Source organism: Podarcis tiliguerta, assembly GCF_965153285.1.
Source record: "Podarcis tiliguerta genome assembly, chromosome: 8".
Lineage (NCBI taxonomy): Eukaryota > Metazoa > Chordata > Lepidosauria > Squamata > Lacertidae > Podarcis > Podarcis tiliguerta.
The window spans coordinates 57372876-57400509 of NC_139541.1; the positions used below are offsets into that span (position 1 = coordinate 57372876).

At 43.3% G+C, this 27634-nt stretch overlaps 1 protein-coding gene across 11 annotated transcripts in view; it reads right to left on the reverse strand.

Moving 5' to 3' along the window:
* The window catches only part of CSMD2 (CUB and Sushi multiple domains 2), a 481761-nt gene that overhangs the window by 14874 nt on the left and 439253 nt on the right, over positions 1-27634 (reverse strand). For all 11 annotated transcript variants that reach the window (XM_083453238.1, XM_083453235.1, XM_083453239.1 and 8 more), the window contains 9 exons: positions 24977-25150; positions 23156-23329; positions 21724-21897; positions 19801-19989; positions 11359-11532; positions 8569-8754; positions 3592-3768; positions 2084-2263; positions 858-1031 (listed from right to left, as the gene is read on the reverse strand). In XM_083453238.1, coding sequence (XP_083309364.1) covers positions 858-1031; positions 2084-2263; positions 3592-3768; positions 8569-8754; positions 11359-11532; positions 19801-19989; positions 21724-21897; positions 23156-23329; positions 24977-25150 — 1602 coding nt within the window. The remainder of the gene's footprint in view (positions 1-857; positions 1032-2083; positions 2264-3591; positions 3769-8568; positions 8755-11358; positions 11533-19800; positions 19990-21723; positions 21898-23155; positions 23330-24976; positions 25151-27634) is intronic.

Sequence of the window (27634 nt, forward strand, 5' to 3'; positions counted from 1 at the left end):
TGCATCTTCAATTGTACAGTGGAAAGTCACCACGGGGCACCACATTAAACAAGAAATCTTGTTTTGTTCTACAACAGGCGAGGGGAGGTGTGCAGAACATGAGCTTCCTCCACCCTCAATCTTTTGATGGCCATTGTCCGGGGAGGTCGGTGGGAAGAAGCCACCTTAATGCCAAGCTTTACCGTGGCAAGTTATTTTAAGAGAACCCAATGCAGCGGCAGTGTGAGCCGATGAAACTCTCTCTGCACAGAAACAATCAAAGCTTGTTCAATCACACACAGTTTGCGCTTGGAGAAGGATTTAGCATCTAGCAAGCCTTCAAACACTTCCTCAACATCAAGGGCCAAGTCTGCAAACAGAGCTTAGCTTCTCATTTTCTGTCTAAATGAAAGGCAGGTTTGAAAAGGGGTCAGCAAATGCCACCCAGCATTTCCCTCTGGTGCAAGAATGAAGAGGATGGGTTGTAAATTGTGGATTTGATGACACCTTTGGATTGGCGGTTTGTGTGTTAAGTAAGACTCACAAGTAGAGTAGAGTGGGATGGGCTGAGGCTGGGCCACTTGAACCAAGGGAGTACTTACATGTTCCCCCGCTCTGCTGCAAGAGCCTGCACACTGCCATTTCTCTCCTGCCTTGATTCCCTTTTGGGAAAGCAAGTAACCTTACCCCCTTTGCCTGTGATAGACAGAGACATTTGGGAAATGGCATGAAGTCTGGGCTCAAGTTACTTCAGTGGTCCTTCCACGGGCCTCTGGGTCCTAGCCTTAGCCCAAAGCAGGTAATGTCTGTAGTGAAATATGCCCCGCCCATTCCACTTCCAATTTTCCCTTACAGCACAGTTGAGATTGCATGCTTACGAAAACACTGCGGGAGTTCTCCGCTCCATGATCCGTTCCCTTCGCAGGTCAGAATTGCGGGCAGGGACAGCTGATATCCTTCTAGGCAGCTGTAGCTCACACTTGATCCCCAGCTGAAATCTGACCCCACAACTTTTCCATTGGGAACAACCTGAGGTGGTTTGCAGATGATAGCTGGGCAGAGAGAACAAAAGGGCACATTCAGTCCCACCTAACCATCAGGGATGAGCAGAATCCAGTGGTTCAACTCCTCAACGTTTTGGCACACAATGGAATGGATTCAGATTAGATCTCAGCATCCAGAATGAATAATGTCAGGGGTGGGAAAGTACACTAGAAGTCACATCCAGGCTTCTGTCAGGCCCTTGGGACTCTCTCCCCAAACCATGGCTCTCCCCCCTCCCCCAGGCAACATCCTTCATTGTTCCTGCTCCATGCCTTCTCTAAATACTGCAGTAAAGGGCTGCAGTAATGTTTCTTGCTTGCCTAAATAGAGAATGCATGACTGGGACGCAGTCTATTGTACAACAATCACTTTCACTACTCAATTTACTCAGCCATCATTGGCACACAGTCCCCAGAAATTTGCCCATGAGGAAAAATTAAGGGAGGCAAGCAGGCCCAGTGAGGTTGACCTTAGTGCCTGGGGCAGGATCATACTAGTGGAGGTGATCTTTCAGATAACATGGCCCCAAACTGTTTGGAGCTTTAACCATCAAAACCAGCACTGCTTCATTTGGCAGCCCTTGCAGATAGGCATTCATTGGTTTAAAAGAGAAGAGCAAAACCCCACCTGGTCTCTCTCCTCCAAAGGAAATTGACTTCACAAATGCCAGCCTGCCCTTTCCACTTGGGAAAGGGGATTGTCAAACACTGCATGGATATAGATGGCCCCCATTAACAAGGGGACAAGATGACCACAGCATACATGCAACCAGCCATACAGTAAGCTGGCCATATGGAACACCTGTTGTATGGTAAAGTGGACTTCAACACACATGCACACCCAGTCAGAAACCCATGGTAGGAATAGTAATATTCTCCTTGTCCTACTTACTGTGTTCACAACCATGATAATTGCAACCTTGACAAATGGTTGTCCGTATCAAGCGCTGCAATCCAAATTTCTTTGGAAAATCTCAGATTATATTCCCAGGCATACAATGCATCTTAAAAAAAACAAACAACAAACCTAATCCTGAAGATGCTGAACAAATAGGCCTTACCTTTGCAGACAGGTTTTGTTCCATTCCACGTCCGGTCCTTGGTGCAGGTCAACGCAGAGGCCCTGTCTGTCTCCATCATGTAGCCAGGCATGCACAGAAACGTGACAGTCTTATTGTAGGTGAAGTCATTGCCCAACCGAATGCCATTGGCTGGCACTCCAGGATCCCCACAGTTAATAACTGGGTGGGAAGAAAAACACATAAAGTGGTTACATTTTCAGAATGTCTCCAAAGCAAAGTTGCAAAGCTGGCCTCTGAATAATGAGAGTTAATGAGCAAATCTTCACTTCAGTTCTAAATATAAACCTGTATTTTCTCCAGATTGCAGACTTGGGTGGGTGAAAGCAGAGAATGGTCATTTGCCTAATTCCTAAATGATGTGCTGGGTAAGGCTAAGCTAAAACTCCACACACACCTAAATAATTTGTGGCCCTATTCACAGACTGCAAAAATGAGAGGAAGCATTTCACTGATTTTTGGGTGCCTATGTGATTTTTAGCACACGAAAATCACTGAAGCTCTCTCATGGTTCTGATTAGCTTGTGTCTGCCATCTCTCTCCCCCCCCACCTAAAAAAAAAAGTCTAATTGCAGGGAGTATTCTAGGAGGAGGGACGCGGGTGGCGCTGTGGGTTAAAGCCTCAGTGCCTAGGGCTTGCCGATCGAAAGGTCGGCGGTTCGAATCCCCGCGGCGGGGTGCGCTCCCGCTGTTCGGTCCCAGCACCTGCCAACCTAGCAGTTCGAAAGCACCCCTGGGTGCAAGTAGATAAATAGGGACCGCTTACTAGCGGGAAGGTAAACGGCGTTTCCGTGTGCGGCTCTGGCTCACCAGAGCAGCGATGTCACGCTGGCCACGTGACCCGGAAGTGTCTTTGGACAGCGCTGGCCCTTGGCCTCTTTGAGTGAGATGGGCGCACAACCCTAGAGTCTGTGAAGACTGGCCCGTACGGGCAGGGGTACCTTTACCTTTACCTTTTTATTCTAGGAGGAAATTCTGGTTGCCAGGAAAAAGTGGCCATATTTTAGTGGCAGCTACCCCAAAAGTCCTTTAAAACGGGGGCACTTTGTATCTCTGTATGTGTGAAGGTTGCAGCCACCAGCCAACTAGATCTTCAAAGGAGCTGCAGCGATCCCCCCCCCAAAAAAAGAAGAGAGAGGGGGGAGATTTTCACCCCCTCTTATGATTCAAACTCCACCCCCACCCCCCATTTGAGTACATGCCGCCTGGGGCTGATGGCATTCCAAAGCATCTGAAAGGCACTAGGTTGGAGAGGGCTGATATAGAAAAAGAAGGGACCAAATAGAAGTGGTGGATGCAAATAAACTGCAGAACGGCTATTCAATTCTTCATCATTAAGATCAAGAGCCTGATCTGGACTCTTTCAATGGCATCTGGCTAACTGGTGTTGAAAAAGAGGGAGGACTAGACAAGGTGGATGAAATTTTGGTCAGTGTACTGTATATATAATGCCTTACTGGATTGCTCCCAGCTGCTCTTGAGCTACTCACCTGTACACTCTGGGGTACTTCCAGTCCAGGTCCCATTGACCGTACAATGCCTGCTGAGCACCCCCGTGGAGTAGTAGCCATCCCGACACTTGTAAATGATGGAGCTTGAAAACACCAGGCCATCATTAAATGTCACTATTGCGTTGCTGGGAGTCCCAGGGTTTCCACAAGATATAACTGCAATGAGCAAATAAAGGTCAAACAAGAAGTGTCAAAGGTTACTTATGAAGGCTACATTCCAGAAGCATTTGGACTGGTGTATATAGTTGACTTAGGACAAGGTTCCCCAAACTTGGGTCTCCAGATGTTTTTGTATTGCAATTCCCATAATCCCTTCATCCCTGACCACTGGTCCTGCTAGCTATTGACGATGGGAGTTGAGGTCCAAAAACAGGAAAACACTTGGACCTGTGCCTGGAAAGCATGGTGCAAAATGAAGCCTGGATGAGTCCTGCATCTGCTCACAAGATGTGTAGGACCAAACAGCTTTAAAAATGCATAGGAAAACACAAATAAATGAACAGCTGTGTACAATAAGAGAGAGTCTCCTTTATTTCCCAAAGGAATCAGGTTCCCTCTCTCCTTTATATATAGTAACTACCCAATTAAGTTTCCTCAACATGCCAACATCCTTCTCAATAGAGCAAGAAGGTGACATAGCCAGTCCAGCCACATTTTGGTACCGAGAAGTTTGGCTTTAGAACTCCTGTTGAAGGTTCCAAATGCTGCTTCCTCCAGATCTGGTGACTTTTAAAGAATATGAGCTTCTGCACAGGAGTTGTGGAAAATATGACCTTCATCTCCTCAGTTAAACATATGTATTAAAGATTATCAGCCTAGAAGGCTCAGGAACATGAAATCTGGCCTTCTACCTGATCCTTATTCAGGATTTTTGATCCCACACGCTCCCCTTTATGTTTTCCTTGCTGCTGAAACAACACCCTGCAATTGCTCCCTAACAAGACACTACAATGCATTTGCTGAAAGCCTGCTTTGGAACAAAATGCTGTTGAAAGCCTTCAGCGCCCTTTAAAGTCCTTGCTTGGAGCTGGCTATTTCGCACGCTTTTAAAATTAAACAGTAACTTACATTTTGCTTGAAATGCAAAGCAAGACGTGCCGGCATGGGGGAGAGGGATGGCGACAACAACAGCAACACACTCGGGCAATGTAAATGTACCTTTGACAGTCATATCAGAATACGGAGCGGGGGACATTTGCCAATTGAAAGAGAACACAGCGGCATTGATTTCAAAATGTGTTCAGCCTTTTGTGGCATTCAAGGGGCTTGATTTTGAACAAAAGTCTGCTTTGGAAATCCAGTCGGGGGTATGAATGTGCAAATCAACGATGAAAACAGCAGCAGCAGCGATTGAAAACTATTTTTGTGAGATCCCGTGATGTCCATTTGTCCCCACACCACTGGCCCAGTTGGTCCCATGCTCAGATGAAAGAAACTGGGAGAAGGACAGGGGACAGCTTTGGCTGGCTGACTCGTTTTTTGTTTTAAAAAGAAAAACGTCCATTTCCATGTTTAAAAATTGCTGGAAATTAAAGTTAAATGAAGCCTGACACTTGCGCACAGAAAATGGGTCTGGGATACAAGGCAGCCTCTGTCGCATAAAGCAGAGAAGATAATACAGCAGACTTCTAACGCAGAGCGATTAATTAACTCGCTTCATTTCAAACCATTTGTGGCCTTTGAAATACTGATTGGGATCCCCCCCCCTTAAAAAAAGAAATCCTTTTTTTCCCTGTGAATTTTTATAATTATAGAAAAAAAGACTTCAAATTAATAATCCCACAAGAGAGTAAGTGCTGTTCTTTTCACTGCAGATGAACTAGACCAGAAGGAAGCCTATTCCTATGTAGGAAGCTGCCTTATGTTCAGTGAGGCTACGGGTGCATCTTGCTCAACCTGGTCTACCAAGTCTGGCAGTAGCTCTCCCAGCTCTACCTGGAGATACCAGTGGTATGCCTGGGACCTTCTGCATACCACTGAGCTACGTCCCCTTCCCTGTCCCTGCCATTTCACCATGACTTGGAGGCAGAGGGTGTGGGGCAGCAGGAGATGTTGGTCTTGGGGAAGCTGCATCTCCCCACCAATTGCTTTATACCCTGCCGACTCTGGGCGGCTCCCAACAGAAGATTAAAATACAATGATTCATCAAATATTAAAAGCTTCCCTAAAAAAGGATGCCTTCAGATGTCTTCTAAAAGTCTGATAGTTGTTTATTTCTATGACATCTATTGGGCGGGCATTCCACAGGGCGGGTACCACTACCGAGAAGGCCCTCTGCCTAGTTCCCTGTAACCTCGCTTCTTGCAGTGAGGGAACCACCAGAAAGCCCTCGGCACTGGACCTCAGTGTCTGGGCAGAACGATGGGGGTGGAGATGCTCCTTCAGGTATACTGGGCTGAGGCCGTTCAGGGCTTTAAAGGTCATAGGGGTTGATGCCAGACTGCCACAAGTCTGGGGGTTTACAATGGAATCCTAACCCTGTCTATGCAGAAGCATGGATGGACAAGAAACCCAGTTTGGTCTGCAGATGAAGGCGAACCTACCTAATCCGAGTTCCGTGAAGCACCACGCAAACCAAAACACGGCCATCCTTCAAAATTTACACTACTCTGAATTTTGCAATGCTGCTCCCAAGCCAAGTAATGTGTATACAACTGTTTATAAACAGGGTAAAATGTGCATTGAAATACACTGTATTAATGAAAATAACATGCACTAATGTATTTTGCTACATAAAATTGGTTTGACAAAATGTGTCTATTAGGCTGAATAGCATACAAAACTGTGTGAGTTAGGAGTACAGGCAACGGGCAATTTAGGCATAGCACTGAGCCCAGAAGTAGCCCCAAAATGTCATAAAGATGTCATGAAAAAGGGGTGGGTGGGGGGAACAGGGCAGAGCAGGCTTAGGTGTGCTCTGCTAATGTGCAAATGGTTCTCAAATTTAACTCCCACGCAAAACGAAGATAGCATGTAATTCATGCTAAAATGCTGGGTCTCTTTTTTTCTTACTAACAGTTATATCTGACTTCAATGCTGCAGACAGTTCATAGCCCTGCACTGGACCTGAGGGCAGCCAGTACTTGACGCAGAAACTAGCTTCCTGGCAGGTGAGCCACTGTGGATTACTGGGAGGAAGAGAGGGAAGAGTGAGACATTGGGGAGGCTGGCGTGGGGCGGAAGCACCAGGGGAAGCCCATCTGCCAGTCCGGCCAGTGCATTTGTACCATGCCAACCTCTCTGCCTTCTCTCCCTTTTCCCCACCCCTGTTTCCAGCCCATAAAGAAAGAGGTGCTGAAGAGAGGGAAGTCATGGCCATTGTGGAGCTCTGAGTTGCTTAAAGCAGGTCAGGCCCAGGAAAGTAAAGGCAGAGAGCTGGTCTAGGAGGTTTTCTTTGGGGTTGTATGCTAACAGCATCCTTCTGTGATTCATGTTTGGACGTCAGACCTTCGAATACCTTCTCCTTCCACTCTCTTTGTCCTGAATACAAATCAGAAGAGCCCGTGAACTACACATCACTATGAATTACTTTCTGTCCCCTGATCGGTAAGCGCCTAACATTAAAGGATCCACATTAGGGGCATAATATTCCTATTATTCATAAAGCTGTGATTAAAAAGTCTTGCCTGGGATCTGTATTCCTGCTTGCTTTTGAACTTGACAAGTTATTTATCCTGGGATTAATGTACATAACTCCTCCCTAGCGCAAGTAATTTTTTTTAAAGAACATTTTTGATAGCATGGGGAGGAATCAAACCCTTCAGACCCCAGTATATTAATAAATGGGACACAGCGTCATTGGCTACATCAATTCAGAATAAATTTCCAACTCATTTGCAAAGTGCTCGGCTTTCTGATCAGCCAGGGAGACGCATGAGCTCGCTTGGGTCTTCTTGCGTGTCGTTTCCCTGCCTCTCTCCGGCTTTTGTGGCTTCTGCTGATTGATTTTTAAGTATTTCTATAACAGCATCTGTCTGAAAAGGTTGCCTGAGGTTTATCACACCGGATTACCTGATTTTACTTCTTCTTTTCTACATGTAACAACAGTCGACACAAAATGATTTTTTTTTTAAAAAAATAAGTATCTGCATATAAATGTTTAGGAGGCTTCTAATAGGACATTTAATGTAAATTAGTCTGGTGTGAGATGGCAGTGGGGAAATGCAAAAGCCTTCTTTTGACTGAATTTCCTCCTGCCTGCCCAAACCAAGGAAAGAATTCATAGATTTCTAGAAATGACTCATTTTGTGTATGTGTTATAAATCAATCCATGCAGCATTTTTAAGGACATAGCTTGAGGAATCAGGCCAGTGGCATCCTCTTCGGTGGGCTGTGGCCTTGTGGCCTTTTGTGACCTTTCTGGAGGCCACATTTGTGGGGGGGACAGTTGGGGGAGTGGAGCTGTGCTGCCCTTAATCCTTTCCCTACTGCAGCAACTAAGCTTAAACAGAATAACTGCATTTGTGGGAATGGGCCTATTTTTCTAATTGATTCCACAAATGCCAAATTGCCCCGCCCTACACAGTAATTAGGTTTCAGAGGATTTTCACCTAATCTAAAACCTTACTGGCATTGGGGTGGTGGGCTGGGATGGAGGGAAGGGTAAAGAGAAGGGGGCAAAATAGAAGGGTGGGGAGAGAGAAGGCAGAAAAGAAAGGGAATGACAGAAACATTTACCCCAAGGGCCATGAGGCCTTTGACAGAAAAGAGGCTCCACTGCCCTAGACTGCTGCTGTGCCCTTGGAGGGTATGAAGAGACACAGAAGCCTCTAATGGAGTTGCTTCCCTCAACATTTTTAATAATAATACTAATAATTTATAAACTGCTTTTAATATAAAAATGTCCTGGAGGTGAACAAGGATATGTAGTCTGTCCAAATGATTTGCTCCACCAGCAGCTCGCCCCCAAATCCTCTGTGCTTGTAGTGCTCCATGTGGCTCATTTGCTGCACTGACCTTCGCATTCTGGCTGAGTCCCACTCCAAGAACCGTTGGCTTGGCAGATTCTCTGCAGTGAACCCCGGAGGGTGTAGCCTGGCTCGCAGCTGAACCAGACGGTACTCTCCACACTTAACTCGTTACCGCCATGCCGGATGCCGTGAGAAGGTATTCCTGGGTCGCCACACAGTCCCTCAAGGCTTCCTGGCAAGAGTAAAGCAGAAGTACTGTCATTCAGGTAGTCCCTGTTTTCATTTCTCTTTCCACGCCTAGCTGATGCTAGAAAGCAGAAAGTCCTAGAAGAAAGCTACCAGAGATCAGGCCAAGGCTCACCCAGTTCAGCATCTTGTTAGTACAATGAACAACCAGATGCTCATGAGCAGTCTGAAAGCTGGAGGGGGATGCTATAGCATTTGTCCCACTTGCTATTCTCAGAATCTGGTATTCAGAGGTAGAAAATAAGCTATCAATGGGTCACCACTCTTAACTTCAGCAGGCATTGCTCACAAACTTTAAAGCCTGCCTTTTGCAGCTGTGAGGGCTAGAAATCTGAACAGTAATAATATCAATAATAATATTGAACAAATGTGGAAGCCTGAGAGAGCTGAATTCTATGCCCAAAACTGCATTTTGCAAAGTTGCTTCTGAGTTTGTAGGGTTGTAAGAAGGTGATTTCCATTTCAGCCTGTCTTCAAACCACTCCATATTGTTTCCATTCTGCCAGAGTGTGGTTTCTGCCACATACTATGTAATTCATACTGTTGCCTGCCATTTAATGTAATTTATGTTATGATTTATTGAAGCTATTAATTTATACGATTATTTAACATCATTACATTCATTTTAATGTAAATAAAACATAAAACAATGCAAAAAGCCATTAATTACATATCAATTGTGGGCTTTTAAAAAAGGATTGTGAATACTGATTTCTGTTCCAGACCAGCAACAAAAACACAAATAGTGGAAACTTCCACTTCTGTTTCTGATAGAATTCTCTGATAGTCTTATATGCTCACATGGTACATACACAAGGATGGAAATGACACACCAATGGTTGAATCATCAGGTGTAAGAAGACCCTTGGGTAGCTCTGAGTACAATCCCAGCCAGATGTACACAGCAACAGCTGTTGCTGTTTGGGTATTTTTTCATTCAATTTGCCAGCTCTGGTCTCCTCAAACTGAAAATGACAAGATGCTTCAAAGCCACCTGTTGTCCTCACTGACTCAGAGCTGCTGTCTTTGTTGGGAATCCAGTGAAGAAAAAAGACATACCACTGAGCCTGCGAGTCATTTGCTCGCAGAGTACAGAGGTATGCAAGGAGGCCAAGGAGGCCACCTTGCGAGATTGCCTTGAGAGATGGAGATGTGCCTGTTCCTTTTGTGGCATGGCAACCATCTGTTCTTGGCTCTTTCCAACTAGCTTTACAAACACAAAAGTCAGCAAACCAGGAACAGTGTGCTTCTCATTGTGAAAGCCACCATCCCTTTCAAGGCCTGAACAGGGATCTTCTGAAGGCACAGCTCTGTGACTGGGCTACAAGCACCTCCCTAGAAGCTTTGCACTGTCCGTGTCTCATGTAAACACCTAATGGGAACTTTTAAAATCTTTTGTAAAATGTCTTGTTTGCAAACAAGGAATAACAGCATCCTCCGGTGTGGGAGCTCACAGAATCAGAAAGTGATCTGAAGGCCCACAACTCCCCAAGCTGTGCTGTGAGGCTAGGCCTTTCACTTGCCATTGCCAGAATAAAGATCACAGTGAGCCACAAGCAGGGAGGCTTTTCATTTCTTTTTCTCTTTTTACACAAGTTGCATCTAAATCAGACTTGGCAAACCTGTGCCCCTCCGCATGTTGCTGCCTAAGGCTGGGGCTGATGGGAGGAATACAAGCTCCCAACCCATGACCCATACAAGTCCCTCCTGGAAACTCTCATTTTCTGGGAAGCATCTGAATAATCCCCCCTAGTCCCTGTTGTAACTAATCTGTATGTATGTGTAATTGCACTAACAATATATTCTATCACATGACTTCATTTACTCTCCTCCCCATTTCTCTGTGCTGACTGGAGCTGACACAAGTTGTGGTCCAAAACATCTGCAGGGCACCAGGTTGGGGGAAAGCTGTATTGGAATGAACATCTCCCCTTTCATCACAATTGTCTTCACTGCATGGACATCCTACAACATGTTTACCAGATGCTGGGGTGGCAATGCCATGTTCTTTGTACACTGCTTACAAGCTTCCCAAAGGCACCGGAAACCAAGTCCCAGAAGGCCCATCTGAACTGATGGCTCCCCTCCTTGTTTAGATGGACCTCTGAGTACCAGCTGCTACAGGCCAAGGGCAACATGTTGGTTCTATGAGCTGGCAGGCCACTGTGGGAAATAGAATGCAGGGCTAGGTGAAGCACAGGTCTGAACCAAAGGGCAATTATTTTGCTCTCACATTTAGCAAATGGCTCAGCCCATTTTCCAAAGGTCTGCTGCTCCTTGGGAAGACCCTGCCCATTCCCCCTTGCTGCTCTTTCTACTTTGAACTGCCTCCCACAACACCTCTGTGCAACCACCTCATTTTTTCCCCAGATGGCAGATGGATGATTTTTTTCTTCTGTCAACATCCAATTTCAAAGTCATCCATCTATTTGTCTACAAACGTCCCAATTATTTTTTTCCCCTAAAGGCCAACTTGGATAAAAAAGCAGGACAGAAATAAACAACTGCAGTTGGTGACCTTGCGATTTAAGGAGGCAATAAATAAAACCATCATTAGCGTCAACTGTGCCATGCGGCCAAGTCTTCCCACCTGAGCAGTGAGGGAGAGACCCACTCCAGCGCCCATCAAGCTGACACATACGGGTGGAATTGCCAATCAAGCTTCTCCTTTCCAGGCAACTGTAACGCACCACAGAGCCAACTGTGTAGACTTCACCCAAGATCTGGGCATGGGGCGGGGATCCAGGATGACCACAGGAGACCACTGAAACAAGGCGGGAGGGGGACAAGAAGGTTTTGAGTAGACACAGCATTAGCCTTCCAGCACATTCAAAGGGCACAAACTGGAAAGCCACCTCGTTAATAGGGTTGGCAGTTTTGATCCTAACCCAAAAGTAGTCAATTGATAGAACCATTTCTCATAAGGTAAGCCCAACCTGAGCTGACATTTCCGGTGGATTTCAAATTGGGTTTCAAAGGGAAATCCAGCTCATGCCTCCCTCAACATTGCCCAACACATCTTCCTAAAATGGATTGAAAACATAGACTCATAGAATTGTAGCGTTGGAAGGAACCCAAAGGATCATCTAGTTCAACCCAGTGGAAACGGAAACTCAGAAGTCCATGCAGGCCACTTAGAAGGCCATGCCAACATCCTGAAATTCAGTGAATATGGGAATTTAAACTGATTTGACCATAGTTCAATATACAAAGTAAGAAAAAGATGTGATGGTGTTATTAGTCCTTAAAGCCATGAGCACAAACTGAAGGTGATATATCTGCTGGTGGGCTGTGCCATTTTAGATTGCAGGTGTGTGTTTGTGTGTGTAGTAATGTATGGATACTTATTCCCTACATATGCAAAACTAGCACACCAAGGCGGCTAGCCTAGACCTTCCTCTTGATGAGTTGTTTCCATATCTGAAGGGATGATTTTATAGATAGAAGTATTCAAACCCCGACATAAAATGGCACCGTCCATCAAGAAATAATTCATACCCAGCTCCGGCTTGTATTTTCAGCTCTAGGGGTCGAATACCACTGCCATTTTTTTATTTTTAAAAATGTGGGGTATTCAGCTCAAATGGGCTGACACATAGAATATGCCTGGCAAGAATATGTCTTGGAGGAGTTTCAGCTTGTCCTGTCTTAGCTCTCAGACACAGCTGGCTCCAAGTTTGAGGGGGAATGCTGCAGCATTCTGGGAAATTAAAATGGTAGCTCATAGACCTAGCTGCAGAGCATGGAGGGTCCACATCAGATGTGAACTCTGGTGGGTCCTGCTGGGGCAGTTGGTCCCTGGCAGCTATTCCAGGTTGCCAAGTGTTAATGCCATGACTACCCTTCAGCCTAGTCTATGCCACTGGCAACACCAGTAGAAGCACCAGAAGCTATTGGGCAAAGGAAGGCAAAATGCACTGGGTGGAAATAGATCTTTATTTCTAAAAGAGAAATAATGGTAAATTTCACATTAACACTCCCATCCTAAACATACTTTCTCTGAAGAAAATCCTATTGATTTTGACAGAGTTAAACTACAAGTAAGGGTGCTTAGGGGTTGCAGCTTTATTTTAATCTCCAGTTTATGATTCCCTTAGAGTTCGTACATTGAATTTCTGTATGTATGAACAAAAGATTAAAATAACTCCTTTTAAAGAAATGTAACATTTTAATCCTAACAATTTTAAATTGTATTTTTAAGTGTTAGATTACAACTACTTAGTTTATTGTTGAGATAATTATTAATTAAACTTTCTCTGTTAAGCAGATTCATGAACTTTTCTAATTAGAATTTCCTTCTATTGTCTGTCCCTTGGTCTCATGTATTATATGTTTGATAAAACAATTTAAAATAGTTTGAATATGAAAAGTAACCACAGGGATTCAGCGGCTGGCAAGCTACTTGTATAGGACCGTACTTGACACCCTTCCCTTGACCTATAATTTGAAATGGTGAAGTCAACACTAGCATCTCATTCTGGTTTAGGGAAAGCAATATGGAAATGGGGGCATCATCAGGGAGCTGAAGCCTAAGGCCTGCTTTAATGTCCCAACAAGGAAGAGATTTGGGTCTATCTCATCAGTCCTGGGCTAGGTGCAAGCCTGCTTCCTTTTGGTCTGGTCCCAAACTTTCCAATCACCAACACGGCGTGAGAACTTACGTGCTTTGCATGCAGAAGGTCCCAGGTTCAATCCCCAGTATCTCTAGGTAAGGTTGAGAAAGCCGGAGCCCCTGGAGAGCTGCTGCCTTTCCGTGCTGACAATACTGAGCTAGATGAACCAATTCTGACCCAGTATAAGTCAGCTCCCTATGTTCATACGTGGTTGCTTATTCTGTTTGATTGTGTGAACTCATTTGCACTTGTCCAGTTAGATTGCTGTTCTTGAAGAAGTTAACAGAGGCAGGTCCCAAGTGCTGCCTAGTCTAAAACTGCTTCTAAAAAGCCATGCAGCACCACCATATTATCCCAGCAATTAGAGGGTGGTAGGCTGACTATTGACAAACATCCTAACTTCTGCAAGGGTCATTGAATCTGTTCTCAAGTTGAAGGGTTCTTTCTTAACATGAAAGGAATGTTAGCCATGGAAGCCTCCCCCATCCCCACTCCCATTTTGGATGGGTTCTAAAAATGTTATTGGCAACATCCAGATGGAATATGCAAAATGTACTTTTTAATAACAAATAAAAGATTGAACTAATGTGTTTGCCTACATGAGCATTTTTGGTTTTGTCTTTTAAGACCCTGGCACTGTGCTGTGAGTGAGACCGTGCCAAGATTTCCAGACCGATGCTCTGACAGCCAACGCAAGAAATCATGCTGTAGCAAATAATTTAATAACTGATCCTCCAGGAATTACATCTAAGCTAAAAACCTGCTTCAGCGACAGCACTTCTAAGGATTAACAACGTACAATGTGCCAGATTTCACAAATGCATAATTCACCTTCCTGAGCAGGGTCTTTTAAAACTAGAAATTGCTGGAATGTAGCAATAATCTCTCCCTTACCACAAAAATTAGATATATTAACTCCGTTTGAAATGCCTTATATAAACATGTGGATGCCAGCCTTTAACTGATGCTGTTGGAACCAACTGGTTTTAAACAGGAATTTTGCCTTACTTGTACATTTTTTGCTCTTCCTGGTAGATGTGAGGCCAGTCACTACAAATGCCTCTCCCCATGACCTTAGACAGGGTCTTCCTCCAAATGAGCCTTACTCTATGCTCAAACCATGCCTGAGCAATGGAACCCTGAAATATTCCCCAGCCTAATAGATGAGTAGAGAAATCCAAACTCCAGGGGTATGGATGGATGAGGTGGTGTTCCTCTGTTCAGATCTGCCTGGCTATGTGAATTTTCTGATAACCTGGTGGGCAACAGATTTATCTGACGTCCCTGTCAATCATTCTGACATAGAGAAAGCACACTGAAGCCCAAACCAAAAAATGCAGCAATATCTAGGGCTATTATAGTTTGGGGTTTTTTTTGGGGGGGGGGGGATCTCTCTTACTAGCGATAAATTTGTGACCAAAAAAAAAAAATGAATCTTAGCATTTTCATTGCCAAGATTCTGAGACAGAAACATGACCTGCCACTGATAAGTTACAAGCAGATAAAATACAATATGGCCCTTTTGTTTATGTATGGAAATTGATGGTATCCTACACTTGGCAACCACTAAAGCAAGCAGCAAATCACATTCTACAACTGCTTAAGGTGAATGGGACAGGCAATGGGTAGATTAGAAAATTAATTATCAATAGCTCATTTCAAGCACTATCTTTTTAACTGATACACTCAAAAAGGCTAAATAATTTTATCAAGCCCATTTCCAGAGAGCACAGTACAAGTCTGGGAAAAAATGGCAGATTAAATTGGCATGGATTATTTCTACGGTAATTCCGATAGCATACCATCTACTCTTTTCTCAATCAGGTAGATTTAAGAACTGGAAAGTCACAGGTCTCTACCCCTTCACAGGATTTCCACTCTGCTACTCAACCACTAATAATTAAAACTACTCTTTAATAACAATCAGACAAATTGGTTGCTCCTTAATCAAATTTGTTGGGGTCGTTGTTGGGTTTTTTTAACATGTGATTATGTAAAAGTCAGATGTAGGTAAAATAATCTGGATTCAAGACTAGAACAAAATAGGGGAAACTCACCCACTAAAAGTTGGATCCAGCTTTATTAGAGGACACATGCTGAAGTTACTCTGACGGTGGTCATACCCACCATTTTGCCCCTGTGGTGGGACTGTTATCTGGTAAAACAGTTTTGCGCTCGGGTTCACATTGAAATGTGTACAATTTCTGTGGAATGGCTTATAGGTTGCTCTCAACTGATGGTATTAAATGTATTTGATGATGAAAATGCTAGCACATTATGAAAGGAATTTATGACTTATATGATATTAGCAGCTCACCTTGTTCTCGCAACCCAGTGGAAAATGGCTTAGGGTCTCATATTGGACAGATGGGAGGAAAATCCCTCATAATCTGAAATTTAGGCAGGGACCAGAATCTCTAAATTCTTTTTATTTGGTATGGCATTCTTTCATATCCTACACAGCATGCACCACCTTCTCTCAACAATAACCTATACAAGTTTGGGATGTTTGATACCTATAGCAGACTGCCATATGCGTCTTTCAGAAAACACCCAAGCTTGGAACTGGTTACTGTTGTTTTGTCCTCCCCCCTTTTCCCTGTATGTTTTCCTTTTCTTTATTGTTGCCTACTTGCTGCTATTTTCTGTTAAAAATAGAATAAAGGTTCCTTAAAAAACCAACACTGTGACATTTTCTTACAGGTCCTACTAGAATTCCCAGCAATTTCTTTGGAGGTGTATCCTCAGCAGGAGAAGGCTCCCCGCTTGAGAAATGGGGAGAATATCAGGATATAAAAAATTAGTCCCTTCCAAGTGATTATTTCTCTCTTCCACAACACCTTCTTCTTCTGGGTTCTTCATTCGCTGTAATAGCAATGGAGCTATCATGATGTGAGTGGAATCTCCCTAGCAGGTCTCTGAAGGCCTCGTCTACACAGCCTTCTCTCTCTCAGCTTTTATAAGCCAGGAACCTTAAGCCTGAGGGGAAACACCCCCCCCCCAATCTATCTAATCTATCAACACACACACACACACACACACACACACACCACTGAAAAGTGCTGGTATGAAAACATAAATAAGAACCTCCTGAATTTCCAGCTTTCTAATTTTTTTAGGGTATTTGTTTTTGTTTGCATTTATGGGTTGTTTTTTTAAAGTGATGTTCTGGGCTGTTAGGATAGGCGAGGCTGGTTCTTATGTTTGCTACAGTAGGGAAAGGACCTTTTTGCTTTGCTGGCTTCCTCAATCTGTTGCGAAACTCCCAGAGGCATCACTTTCAAAATATGCTCAAGCTAGGGCTCTTGTTATGATGGTAGGTCAAGATCACTACAATCAAGAGAAGGCTCTGAGGACTCCATTTCCAAACCTACAGCAGAGCTAAAGAATCGCCAGCTTCACCTCAGTCAGTATCTGAAGAATCAAGTGCAGCCACTTTAAGTACTAATGGCTCTCTGCTTGCAGGTGGCCTTAGAAGTCATGACATGCCTGCAGTGTATTCCTTCCAGGTAGCTCTTGACCTTTGCTGGACTGGCATCCTCATCTATTGCCATTCAGTGTCTATCAACCCTGAAAAGTGCTTTGCTTTGTTCAAAGCTATCCATGGTTCTGCTTCTGTGCCTGAACTCTTGTTCTGCCCAGTGGTGTAGTGTGGGTTGCCAGTGCCTGAGGCTGCATGGAGGGGGCGGGTGGGAGGGAGGTACGGAATACACATACACATTCAACTGCCTAACAGCATCCGCATCACCCAGCCGCAGAGGTAAGAAAAGAAGAGTCATTGTATTGTCTGGAGAGGTCACATCCTGGTTCGCATGGAGAAGCCGTTTTCAATGGAACCCAGTGAGGGAAGCATGCAGCAGTATTGAGGCAGCACATGGTGTTGAAATTTTGCTCCATGGCAACTGCCCCTGTGGCCCCCACTATGCTACACCACTGGTTCTGCCTTCCCAGTCCTCCCTGTATACTTCCTCAGAACAGGACAGGCTCGAACATGAATTTCTCCCAGCTCCTCTTGAAGCTGTCTGTGGCTCCACTCCCCTGCCTCAAAGCCTCCTCCACTTTTCCTGCTTTCTCAATAGACTTTGCCTGGAACAGGATATAGCCTCTGATGACCTTCCAATGTTCCGAACACTCCATTCCCCAGCAGTATCCCAGAATGGGATTGTGCACTCCCTTCCCCCACCCATCAAGGCCCTGATAAATATTGTTAGTCTTACTTATTGATTGATTGTAATCCCATCGATCACTTTAACACCCTGCATATAAAACGCCAAGCACAAACCTCCAGATTCACCTCGGAATTTTGTCTTAGGTAAAATTGCCGAGCGTTTCTACTTTCAGATCTTCTGAAATTTCCCCACTGTGTGGAGAGATTCTTCACTAATTCCAGGCTTCCCAAAAGGTCATATATGTTGCTGGTGAGAGGCAGGACTTGTCTAATAACCTGCTTTAGTGTTTTCTGCAGGTCTCAGGTATACAGGAACCTCTGAGAGGTTGCTCCAGTTTCATCAAAACTCCTTTCACTTCATTGAAATTTCTGATGTGTAGGAATCTTCACATTTCCCCAGAAATGTTGCTTGCTGGTTGCTTCAGTTTTACAAAGAGCAGTTGTTTAACGTCATTTGTCCAATATTTACCCATCACCCTTAAGAATACCAATGTGGGATTCACTTATCAATTTCCCATGGTTTGCACACAGTGGCAAGGTAGCATGCTGAAAATAGGGGGAAAACAAAAGGTGCAAAAATGTGTGTGCGTGTGTTTAAAAAAAACTGCTTAAAGTGAGGGGAAGAAGGGAGAGGAAAAAATAAAACTAAAAAACCCCCAAAACTTGTTCGAAAGGGGTGAGACTTTGGACGATCTCAGCTTTATGAAATGTAAAGCTGTTGGGCTGTCCTGGTTGGTAACTTTTCTCAGGCAGTAATGATTTTCTAATTTGTTGGTGCAACCAGTGTCTGTCCTAAGAAGAAAAATATTGTCTAAGCAGGGTTGCTCTTGACTCCATTGCCCCCTAATTCTACTAGGGATGAGGACCTGGATTTTTGTGAATTAAATGACAAGATATGGACCTCTTAGATGAATGTTCAAATTCGAACTTTGCTATTTTGCAGTGCTTCACTCAAAAGTTTATCTGTACTGAAATACACATCTAAATCTGTATTTTTGGTAGATATTACACATTTAAGAATACGTATGGATATACTTTTTTAAAAAAACGAGCAGAAATGGAATGGGACAGGGTTACAGGGGAAACATGCGAACATGATACAGACTGAAAAAAGACAGATTTATCCATTCCTAAATCCTATCCACTGGTCCAGTTTTTCAGGGGTTTATATGTATATGTGGGTTCCATACATTAAATTTTGGAGATACTTTCAGCTTTCACCTTCTACACACCTTCTACAACTGTGTGCAACTACAGCTGATTTCAGCTCTAGTAGGCAAGAGGAGGCGGTTGAGAAGTCTCAAAAGCCTAGGCATCCAAAGTATCCCTCTGCCCCTGCCAGGCAAGCACACAGAGAAAGATAAGGTGCTAGTTGCCTTTTCTCCATCATCTGTTGCTGTTGCTATTAAGTTATCAAACACACAAACTTCTCTAGTGCCATACAGACATTGATTCCTGCATTCCAGGGAGCTGGACTATATGGCTCTTATGCTCCTTTCCAATGCTACAATTTTATGATTCTATGTCTGGTCATCATCTTCAGTGGCTAATTACTCCTCGCCCTTGTAACTTACAGGAAATTTTAGAGGAGATTGAAGTTCTCCCTCCCTTGGGCCTGCAAAATGACTGACACGGGTGGAGGCCAAGTAACCCTCAAAAGTGAGGGATAATGAAGGGGAATTCCACCAAGAGAAGTTGTATATGCTGCCCAAAGCTGGGGCCAAACACAAACAAACAAAAGGGGATGGGTAGAGAATCCTAAATGATTGCTTATCTGAGTTTGTTGCAAACCACCTTAAACGTTCACCACTCAGTTGTGCATCTCCTTTCTTATCTCTTTACTCACCTAGACCATTTTAATGTATAGATTCTATTACGTCAGCTTCACTTTAAGAAAGGTTTAACTACTTGAAATCAAACAGCTAAATATTCCTCCGCTCACCATTCTTATTATTCATGAATCTTAATTGGATAAAATCTCAAACACTGTGTTCCAAGTAGATCCATCAGAGAAAGTTTGGTCAAAACCTTCCAATGTGCATTGCAGGCTTTGACACAATTAAGCAAATAATTCCAGTTTCCTTAGCAAGATTTGGGTTGGTTGATGGCATCTACATTTCAATTGGTCAGCTGTAACATGATGTGTATGTGGCAGTGGGAGATCACCATCTCAGAAAAGGGGGGGGGGACATTTTCAGAACATGTACCACCATAAGGGAACTCAGCCTCTAAAGGAAACTGAAGAACTTACAATGACACACTGGGAGGGGCCGATCCCAAGTGCCATCCCCCTGACAGGTAAGAACATGGGTGCCCAGCAAGTAAAATCCATGGTTGCACTGATATGAGACAGTTGTTCCAAAGCTGTATCTGTGAGGCCCACTCGGTTGCACTTGTCGGACGCTGTTTTCCAGGTGCCCAGGGTCAGTACAGTTTACGACTGCAAGCAAATCACAGAAAAAATAAAGAAAAAGAAAAACAGAGGGTGTAACAAAGGGGGAAATATTCTTTTAAAACTAAAAAAGGGTGTTAAATTCTTACATCATACTTTTCCAAAATTTGGTTTCTTTTCCACAATGCATTGAAATTAATGTGGTGGTGGTTTTTTTTGGAAAATGTTTAACTATAATGTGATTTTTTAAATTAAGTAAATACGGTCATTCACGGGGGAGAGGGCTCCCAATCCTGAAAAGAAATGGAGGGTTATAATATACATTGCCAGTGGGATTGTTCCAGGATTGGGGTCCAACCTCAACCCCAATCAAGAGAAAAGACCTTGTCAAGATGTGTGTGTGGGGAATATTTGACAAGGATATGGAAGGAAAGAGACAAAAGAAGGGAAGGGGGGGTGTGCCCAAGATGGGGGAAAGGCAAAAGGGTGGGAATTCGAGAAGTGAACTTTAATAAAATATATAATGTTACAAGCTGATAGAATAGCCCTGGAGGGCTGAACAACATTGAGGGGCCTTGAGATAGGAAATATCTCCACTTGTGGCTGGCTGACATGACCTTTGAAAATGTGCACTCATTCCTCCTGCAATCATTTTTTTTTTTTTACACATCCCTTTATCCAAAGACCCTCAAGGTGGCTTACAAATCAAGCTGCCAAAACAATTCAAATTTCAATAGAACAATGATATAATCAGTAGATCAAACACTGGTCAGCAATGTATTAAAATGCAAAAGCATCCCTCCTGATCTCTTAACCATCTGCAAAACTCACCCCCCCACCTAAAAAAGAACAACTCTCAGCCCTTCCCGAAAATCACCAGGGTTGGGGGTTGGGGGCTGTGCACCTCTTCAAGAAGTTGGTCCAGAGGGAGGGTGGAAGGAAGGAAGAGATGGGCACACCATAAATATCAGATTTGTAAATAGAAAGTATAAATTATTTAAAATGTCACGAACGACTCAAGCTATTTACTGATCAACATTCATGCAACATCATGTAAGTGATAATATGTACATTTCACAACCTGGACGGGTAAAGCAATTTTCACCATAGTTACATACTGCATCATTTATATATTCTGTCAAAAGTCAGCTATTCAGTATTTGCTTTGGCACTTTCAGTTGGTTTTAATATCCATTTTTAAATATACGTCACTCATTTTTGTGCTCCTGTGAGAAAAATGCACTGCATATTCTTTATGAAATACATTGATGCTTCCCAGCTTCAGACGTGAGACCTTACTCTCCTCCTTTGCTCCTGCATTCTTTTGGCCTCCCTGTCCTCCTTCTCCTTTGCACAGTCTGGGGAGGACAAGACTCCAGGCCCCTGAGATACCAGGATGAAGTGTCCCCTATCACCACCCTGATCTGCTTTTTATTCCTTCTCATGAATTATATTGCTTGTCCTTTTTCTGAATCTTTTCCAAATCGAGAATAGCCTTTTGGAGGCGAGGTGAACAGCACTCTACACAGTAATCCGAATGCAGTCGCACCATAGATCTGTAAAATGGCATTTTGATATATTGGCAGTTTTATTTTCAGTTCCTTTTTCACAGCTGGGTCCACTACTGCCCCAAGTTCTTGATCCTGGTCTGTCACCACCAGTCCAGACCTCATGAGCGGATATGTGAAATTAAATGTTTTTGCCCTGACATCGATTTACACCTGTTTAACAAATGCAGACACAAAGAGAGAATACGAAAAGAAGAAGAGAAGGTTGACTTACTGCGGCAGGTGGGAAGGGCATTACTCCACTGGCCATTTGCCAGGCATTGGGACTTGGATGTCCCTTCCAGGCGGTACCCAATGTTGCAGACAAACTTGGCCACATCATTCAGGTTGAACTGGTTGCCTTGCGTCAGGCCATTCGTTGGATTTCCTGGGTGACCGCAGGTTATGGCTGCCGTGAGAAAGCTGAGATGTTAGCCAGTCCGCCCTTGCTGTGTGGCTGAAGTATGGGTGATTTTGGACAGGACAGGGGACGGAACGTAACGAGGTGCTATGCGCAAACATTTTCAAGCACAGAGGATTGCTGCAGGGGAGAGACCCCTGGAACCATCAAGGGACAAGTTCTTCCCCCTTCTTTTCCCCGTCGCTGATGCTTAAGTATTTACGCTTGCTCTTTCTTAACATTTTTTAATAGGCAATGTTCTGTGCCCTTTTGGTAGGAACGGAATGTATTTGGTTTTCTCATACTTTTGAAATGTTAAGGTTTCGTTTTTTTAATCTTTAACATTTGCATTGTTTGTTATTTGCAATTATTCTTTGTGAGCCGCCTCGGGGGGATTTTTCAGCCAAAAAGTAGCATGTAAATAATCAGTAGCATAACATAACTTATCCAATGTCAGTCCTACTCAGAGTAGATTCATTTAAATTAATGAACTTGGCTTAGTTAGGTCCATTATTTTTTATGGCTCTACTCTGAGCAGCACTTGAGCAGTGACAGAGTTTAAACCAAAATTGATCTTTTATAAATATAAAAAGGGAAAGAAATTATTCTGCTGCCACCACTGCTACCAGTAGGGATACACAGATGTGCCAACTGCGGTTTCTCTTCTGTTTCTCATTTTTCCAATCTTAAGTTCAGTTTTCAATGTTTCTGCATCAGCATGCTATTTTTTTTTTAAAGTCCACTTGTTTGATGCCTTGGTGTGCATTTTTCCTAACATATACGTTTTGCCACACTTCTTTTGTATGCTACAATTTTTAGGGAGCAATTTATCTTAATATATTCCTGTTTTTCCCTAATATTTCTATGAGTGCTTGCATCTTTATGCACTCTTTCCCCAAATACCTGCATTCTTGTGTAGTTTTTTTGGTTGGAAAAATGCAATTGCAAAATTTGGAGAGGTGCACATTTTGAAAGACTTCTGCATTTTGGTTCATGTTTGAAGTGTGAATTAGGTAGGTTTACCCCAGGACGAAAAGTAAACCCAAATTTCTTCCCCCATCCCTACAATGGTAAACCTACCCCACCTCACAAAATCCTGAACAGTTTTCTGCCCCTTTAAAATGCAGGTCCAGCAGGGCCCCTGCTAGTGGGCCCACTGGTTTCCTTGACAGTTGCCCAACACTGCTGATCCTGCCTGTTGCCCCTTTCTGATGGGACATGCACTGCACCACACACAACTCTATAGTAAAGATAGCAACATACTTACGCACACAGACAGGAGTCTTTCCAGACCAGCGGTGGTCTTGCTGGCAGATCCGGACAGACATCCCAATGAGTCGGAAGCCAGGGTTGCACTGGTATACCACACTGCCCCGGTAGTTGTAGTTCTCACCATTTATTTGGCCATTGACGATGGGGCCAGGTTCGCCACAGTGACCCGCTAGGCAGAGACCAAACCGGGGGGGGGGGGGGGAATCAGCCAGAGCTACTGGTTTACCCTAAGAACAGCATATGGTCCTCTGAACCTATACTTGATGTTTTTATTAATAATTTTAATATCTCTTTGTAAACCACCTGCTTTTTTACTACAATCAAGAGGTAAAAATGTATAAATAATTGCAATCCTGGGGTATGTTTTGAAAAAGAACTTGAGCTTATCTTGCAGAGGTAGACCATAAAGTGCTAAACTAGTGTGGGTACCCAGTTGTGGTGCCTTCCAGATGTTGCTTGACTCCTGACTCCCAACTCTCATCAGTCCCAACCAGTGTAGGCAGTGATCAGGGATGGTGGCAATGGGACTGCAAAATATCTAGGGGATGCTACAATGGTTACCTACCCCTAAGAGAAAAAATACTAGAAGGATAAAAAGGTAAAGGGATCCCTGACCATTAGGTCCAGTCATGGCCGACTCTGGGGTTGTGGCGCTCATCTCGCTTTATTGGCCGAGGGAGCTGGCGTACAGCTTCTGGGTCATGTGGCCAGCATGACTAAACCGCTTCTGGTGAACTAGAGCAGCGCATGGAAACACCGTTTACCTTTCCGCCGGAGCGGTACCTATTTATCTACTTGCACTTTGACGTGCTTTTGAACTGCTAGGTTGGCAGGAGCAGGGACCAAGCAACGGGAGCTCACCCCGTCACAGGGATTCAAACCGCCAACCTTCTGATCGGCAAGTCCTAGGCTCTGTGGTTTAACCCACAGCACCACCTGCATCCCACTAGAAGGATAGGCACCTGCAAATCAGACGTAAGGTTGGAAATAAAAAGAATTAGAAGAATAGCTCGTTTCTAATACATCTGTGGCAGATGTAGGGTAGTTTGTTACTTATAAGTTAATGCTAGCAGTGAGAAACATAAAGCATACTTTTTCTTTTCCCCAAATCAGTGTCAAATGGATTTATTTATTTATTTTTAAAAAGTCTAAACAATTTGGGGAACTTTCTCATTTTAAATTTAGATTATTTGCAGTTCCTAAACTTGTTATGTTGAACTTACTCCAGGATTGTCTTTTTAAATTTTTTTTATTATAATGGCTATTGGCTAGAAACAATAAGAATCTGACTGATATCATTAACCTATCATTAATAAATTGATGCCACTCCAAGGATAAACATCAGGTAACCCCAACATCTGGGGAAAAATTCTCAAAGCAACCGTTCTTTCACAAGAATGTTAGAAATATCCCAATCAGGTAGTCTGATGGACTGCAGGGATTTGTGACAGTTCCCTTAGTTGCTTTATTAAGATTATTCATTGGCTTTTCCCAGCAGGGAGAGATAATAAAGGAAGTTCAAGGTATGTTTCAATCTAACAAACTAAATACTGTAATGCAAGTAAGAAAAAACACACATATTTTCTTTTACTGTGCATGCCAATCTAGCATTTCAGATACCAGCTGGTAAGCAATGGCAACTAGAGATTAATCAACCAATGTTTCAGTTGATTCATCTATTGGCTTGATTTAAGCTTGCAGCCTCCCTTCTAAATCTACATGCCACAGAAATACAGCTTTAATGGTGTTCATCAGGGCTACAAACAACGTGCAGCTTAGCGGCTCAAAAGCAGCAAAACATTACTCAAGCACCTACCTAGGCATGTCACTTCCAATCCACTCCAGAGGCCGTTTGCCATGCACTCCCGCACACGTGAGCCTACCAAGGTGTAACCGGTATTGCAGGAGAAGATGGCAGTAGCACCATAAATGGTTAGGGTCCCAATCTTGTTCCCATTGGGTGGTACAGGCAGATCTCCACAGGAGATAACTGGAGGGAGAGGAGAAACATCCGAGTGAAGGACAAAGCAACTTGGGTAGAAAAAACAACCAATGGTCTCCTGCTAGGAATACTCTGCTCACAAAGCTGGATCAATAAAGAGTTCATTTTTTGGAGGAAGTTTCTACCATATTGAGCATTGGAGAATGCTTCACTCAAGGCATCCACAAGTTGTTGTTGTTTTTTAAATCCAATTAACAAAACAATTATATACTGCTTCTTGCAGACCAAGGCAGGCACCACAAATAGGTTGTGTGTGCACACACAAATGTCCATGTGTCTGCATGTCTGTGGTGTGAAGCTCTTGACAGAATAGGTAAATTATCTGGTGCAGTGTGCTGTGGTCCACAATTTACATTTAATGGATTCATCACCTATGATCTCCAAAGAAGCTCGCATTGTTTTTTACATACACAGACACAGGTAGGTAGAACAGGGGAAAAAATAAAATGAGTTGCAGGTAGCTGTCAATTTGCAGCAGAAGTTTAAAAGAGCCAGAGCAACCTTAGGCTTGTACACCAAAACAGAAACTGCTAGTGATGCCACCAAAACACTTAATTATAATCTTGTTCTGCCAGTCCCATCATACAGATCAAAGGTTATTTCCCTCCAAAGTTCTTCTACAGCTCAGATTACAAAATGAGACATTGCATACGCAGCTATTTTTAGTCTGTGTTTTGGAATCAATTAGTGCTCACACAGAGCTAATCAGACAATCCAAAGAGAGTCTCTCTCTCTCTCCCCCCCCCCCCTTTAAGGCTCCATACACTGGTAGTAACCCCCAGCAATGCTCATAATGTTTAGGATTAAGGAGCAGTGCAGTATATAGCTAGGAATACAAAAAGCCCCAAATTAAAACTGAAGCCAATCTAATATAGCACAACCAACATTACATGCCATTTTATAACTTGTTATGTGAAAATAAATTCCCTTAGCCCTATATTTTCCTCAAAAAATACTCCATTGCTATGAAAAGCTGGCGAAGAAGATAGGTGTTATCATAGCACTGCCATCAGCGCCCTGTTGCTCTCTGGTTATTTGGACTACATTTCCTACAATCTCCAGCCAGTTGTGCTTTTTGGTGAGAGTTTTACTAGAAAACATCTAGAAGGCACCAAGTTAGTGAAGGCTGTCATAGCACAACTCCTGGCTTGCTGACCACATGAATCCATAGTGGTGATGTCCACATTTCTGCCTAGGATGTACAGAGTTCAAAAGTGGCAAAAATTTGCTACTAGATGCACATTTTCTAAACTACTGACTTGGTCCATGTGCCCATGAGATGACATTCTGGATGATCTAATGGTTGTAGATGCCCTGTGGACCAGAAACCAAATAAGCTTGTGGAATATTGTTGTTTCAGAGCTGAGGATTGGGGAGACAAAGGGAAGGAGGACAAAAATGTGCACACACCATCCAATTGCCAAAATCTCTCTCCCCCCCCCCCCCATCTCAGCAGTAATTATATGGAAAATGTGTTATCCAGAGTGCAAAATACTTTTGTAAGACTTCCATTTTATCTCATGACATGAATTTCCTACAAATGAGAGCATTCTCTTATCAAGAATTCTTGTATTTACAGCTTGGTAATTCTTTGAAAGCAACAAACAGATCTGTCTGGCAAAAACTTACTGAACAGTTTTAATATGACAGATTTGGGCACCTGTGAGTAGAGTAGAGTAGAGTAGAGCGAGTAGAGGGAAGACCTCAAAGAAAAAGAGGCATATTCTTCAAGATCTATGCCACAGCAGTTGGCAAAGGAGTGATGAACCCTGCTCACTATTAAGGATGGATGCACCTGCTAATTTTAGTTCCTTTCAGGTTCTCATTTTTCTAATCTGAAATTCAGTTCACTCACTAATTTGCTTTTGTAAAAATCCCCACAAAAAAACTATCAGGATTTTAGTATGCATTTTTCATAATATACAGACTTTTGCAAAGCAATTTCTCCCCAATATAATGCATTCTTTTCACTAATGTGTGCACTTTAATGCATACTTTCCCCTAAATATTAAAGGGCAATGTGAATTTCTGTACACAATTTTTGGCTGGAGAACTGCACTGCAACATTTGGAGAAGTGAGAGTTTCAAAGACTAGCTGTGTTTCAGTACACAGTTAAAATGCCGATTGAACCAAATCTCCCTACCCCCAATTCCTACTCATTACACAAAAGCTCACCTGTCACTCAGCTATGCTTCTGTGCAGATTCTCATGGGGATTGGGATAGTAAACTGATTTTTTAATTTAAGTAGCAATTTCTACTTGACAGTTTGGTTTGGCTTCATTTATCCCACCACAAAATGGGGAAGCTAGAATAGCTATGCGGTACAGTATGTGTCCTTGCAAAAGTGAGAAAATGTTCATATATATATATATATATATATATATATATATAGCCTTTTCTTTTTTTAAGGGAGGGCAGCGGGGAGAGGGGATGACAACACTTTTCATAAATGCTGAGCTTAAAATACAAC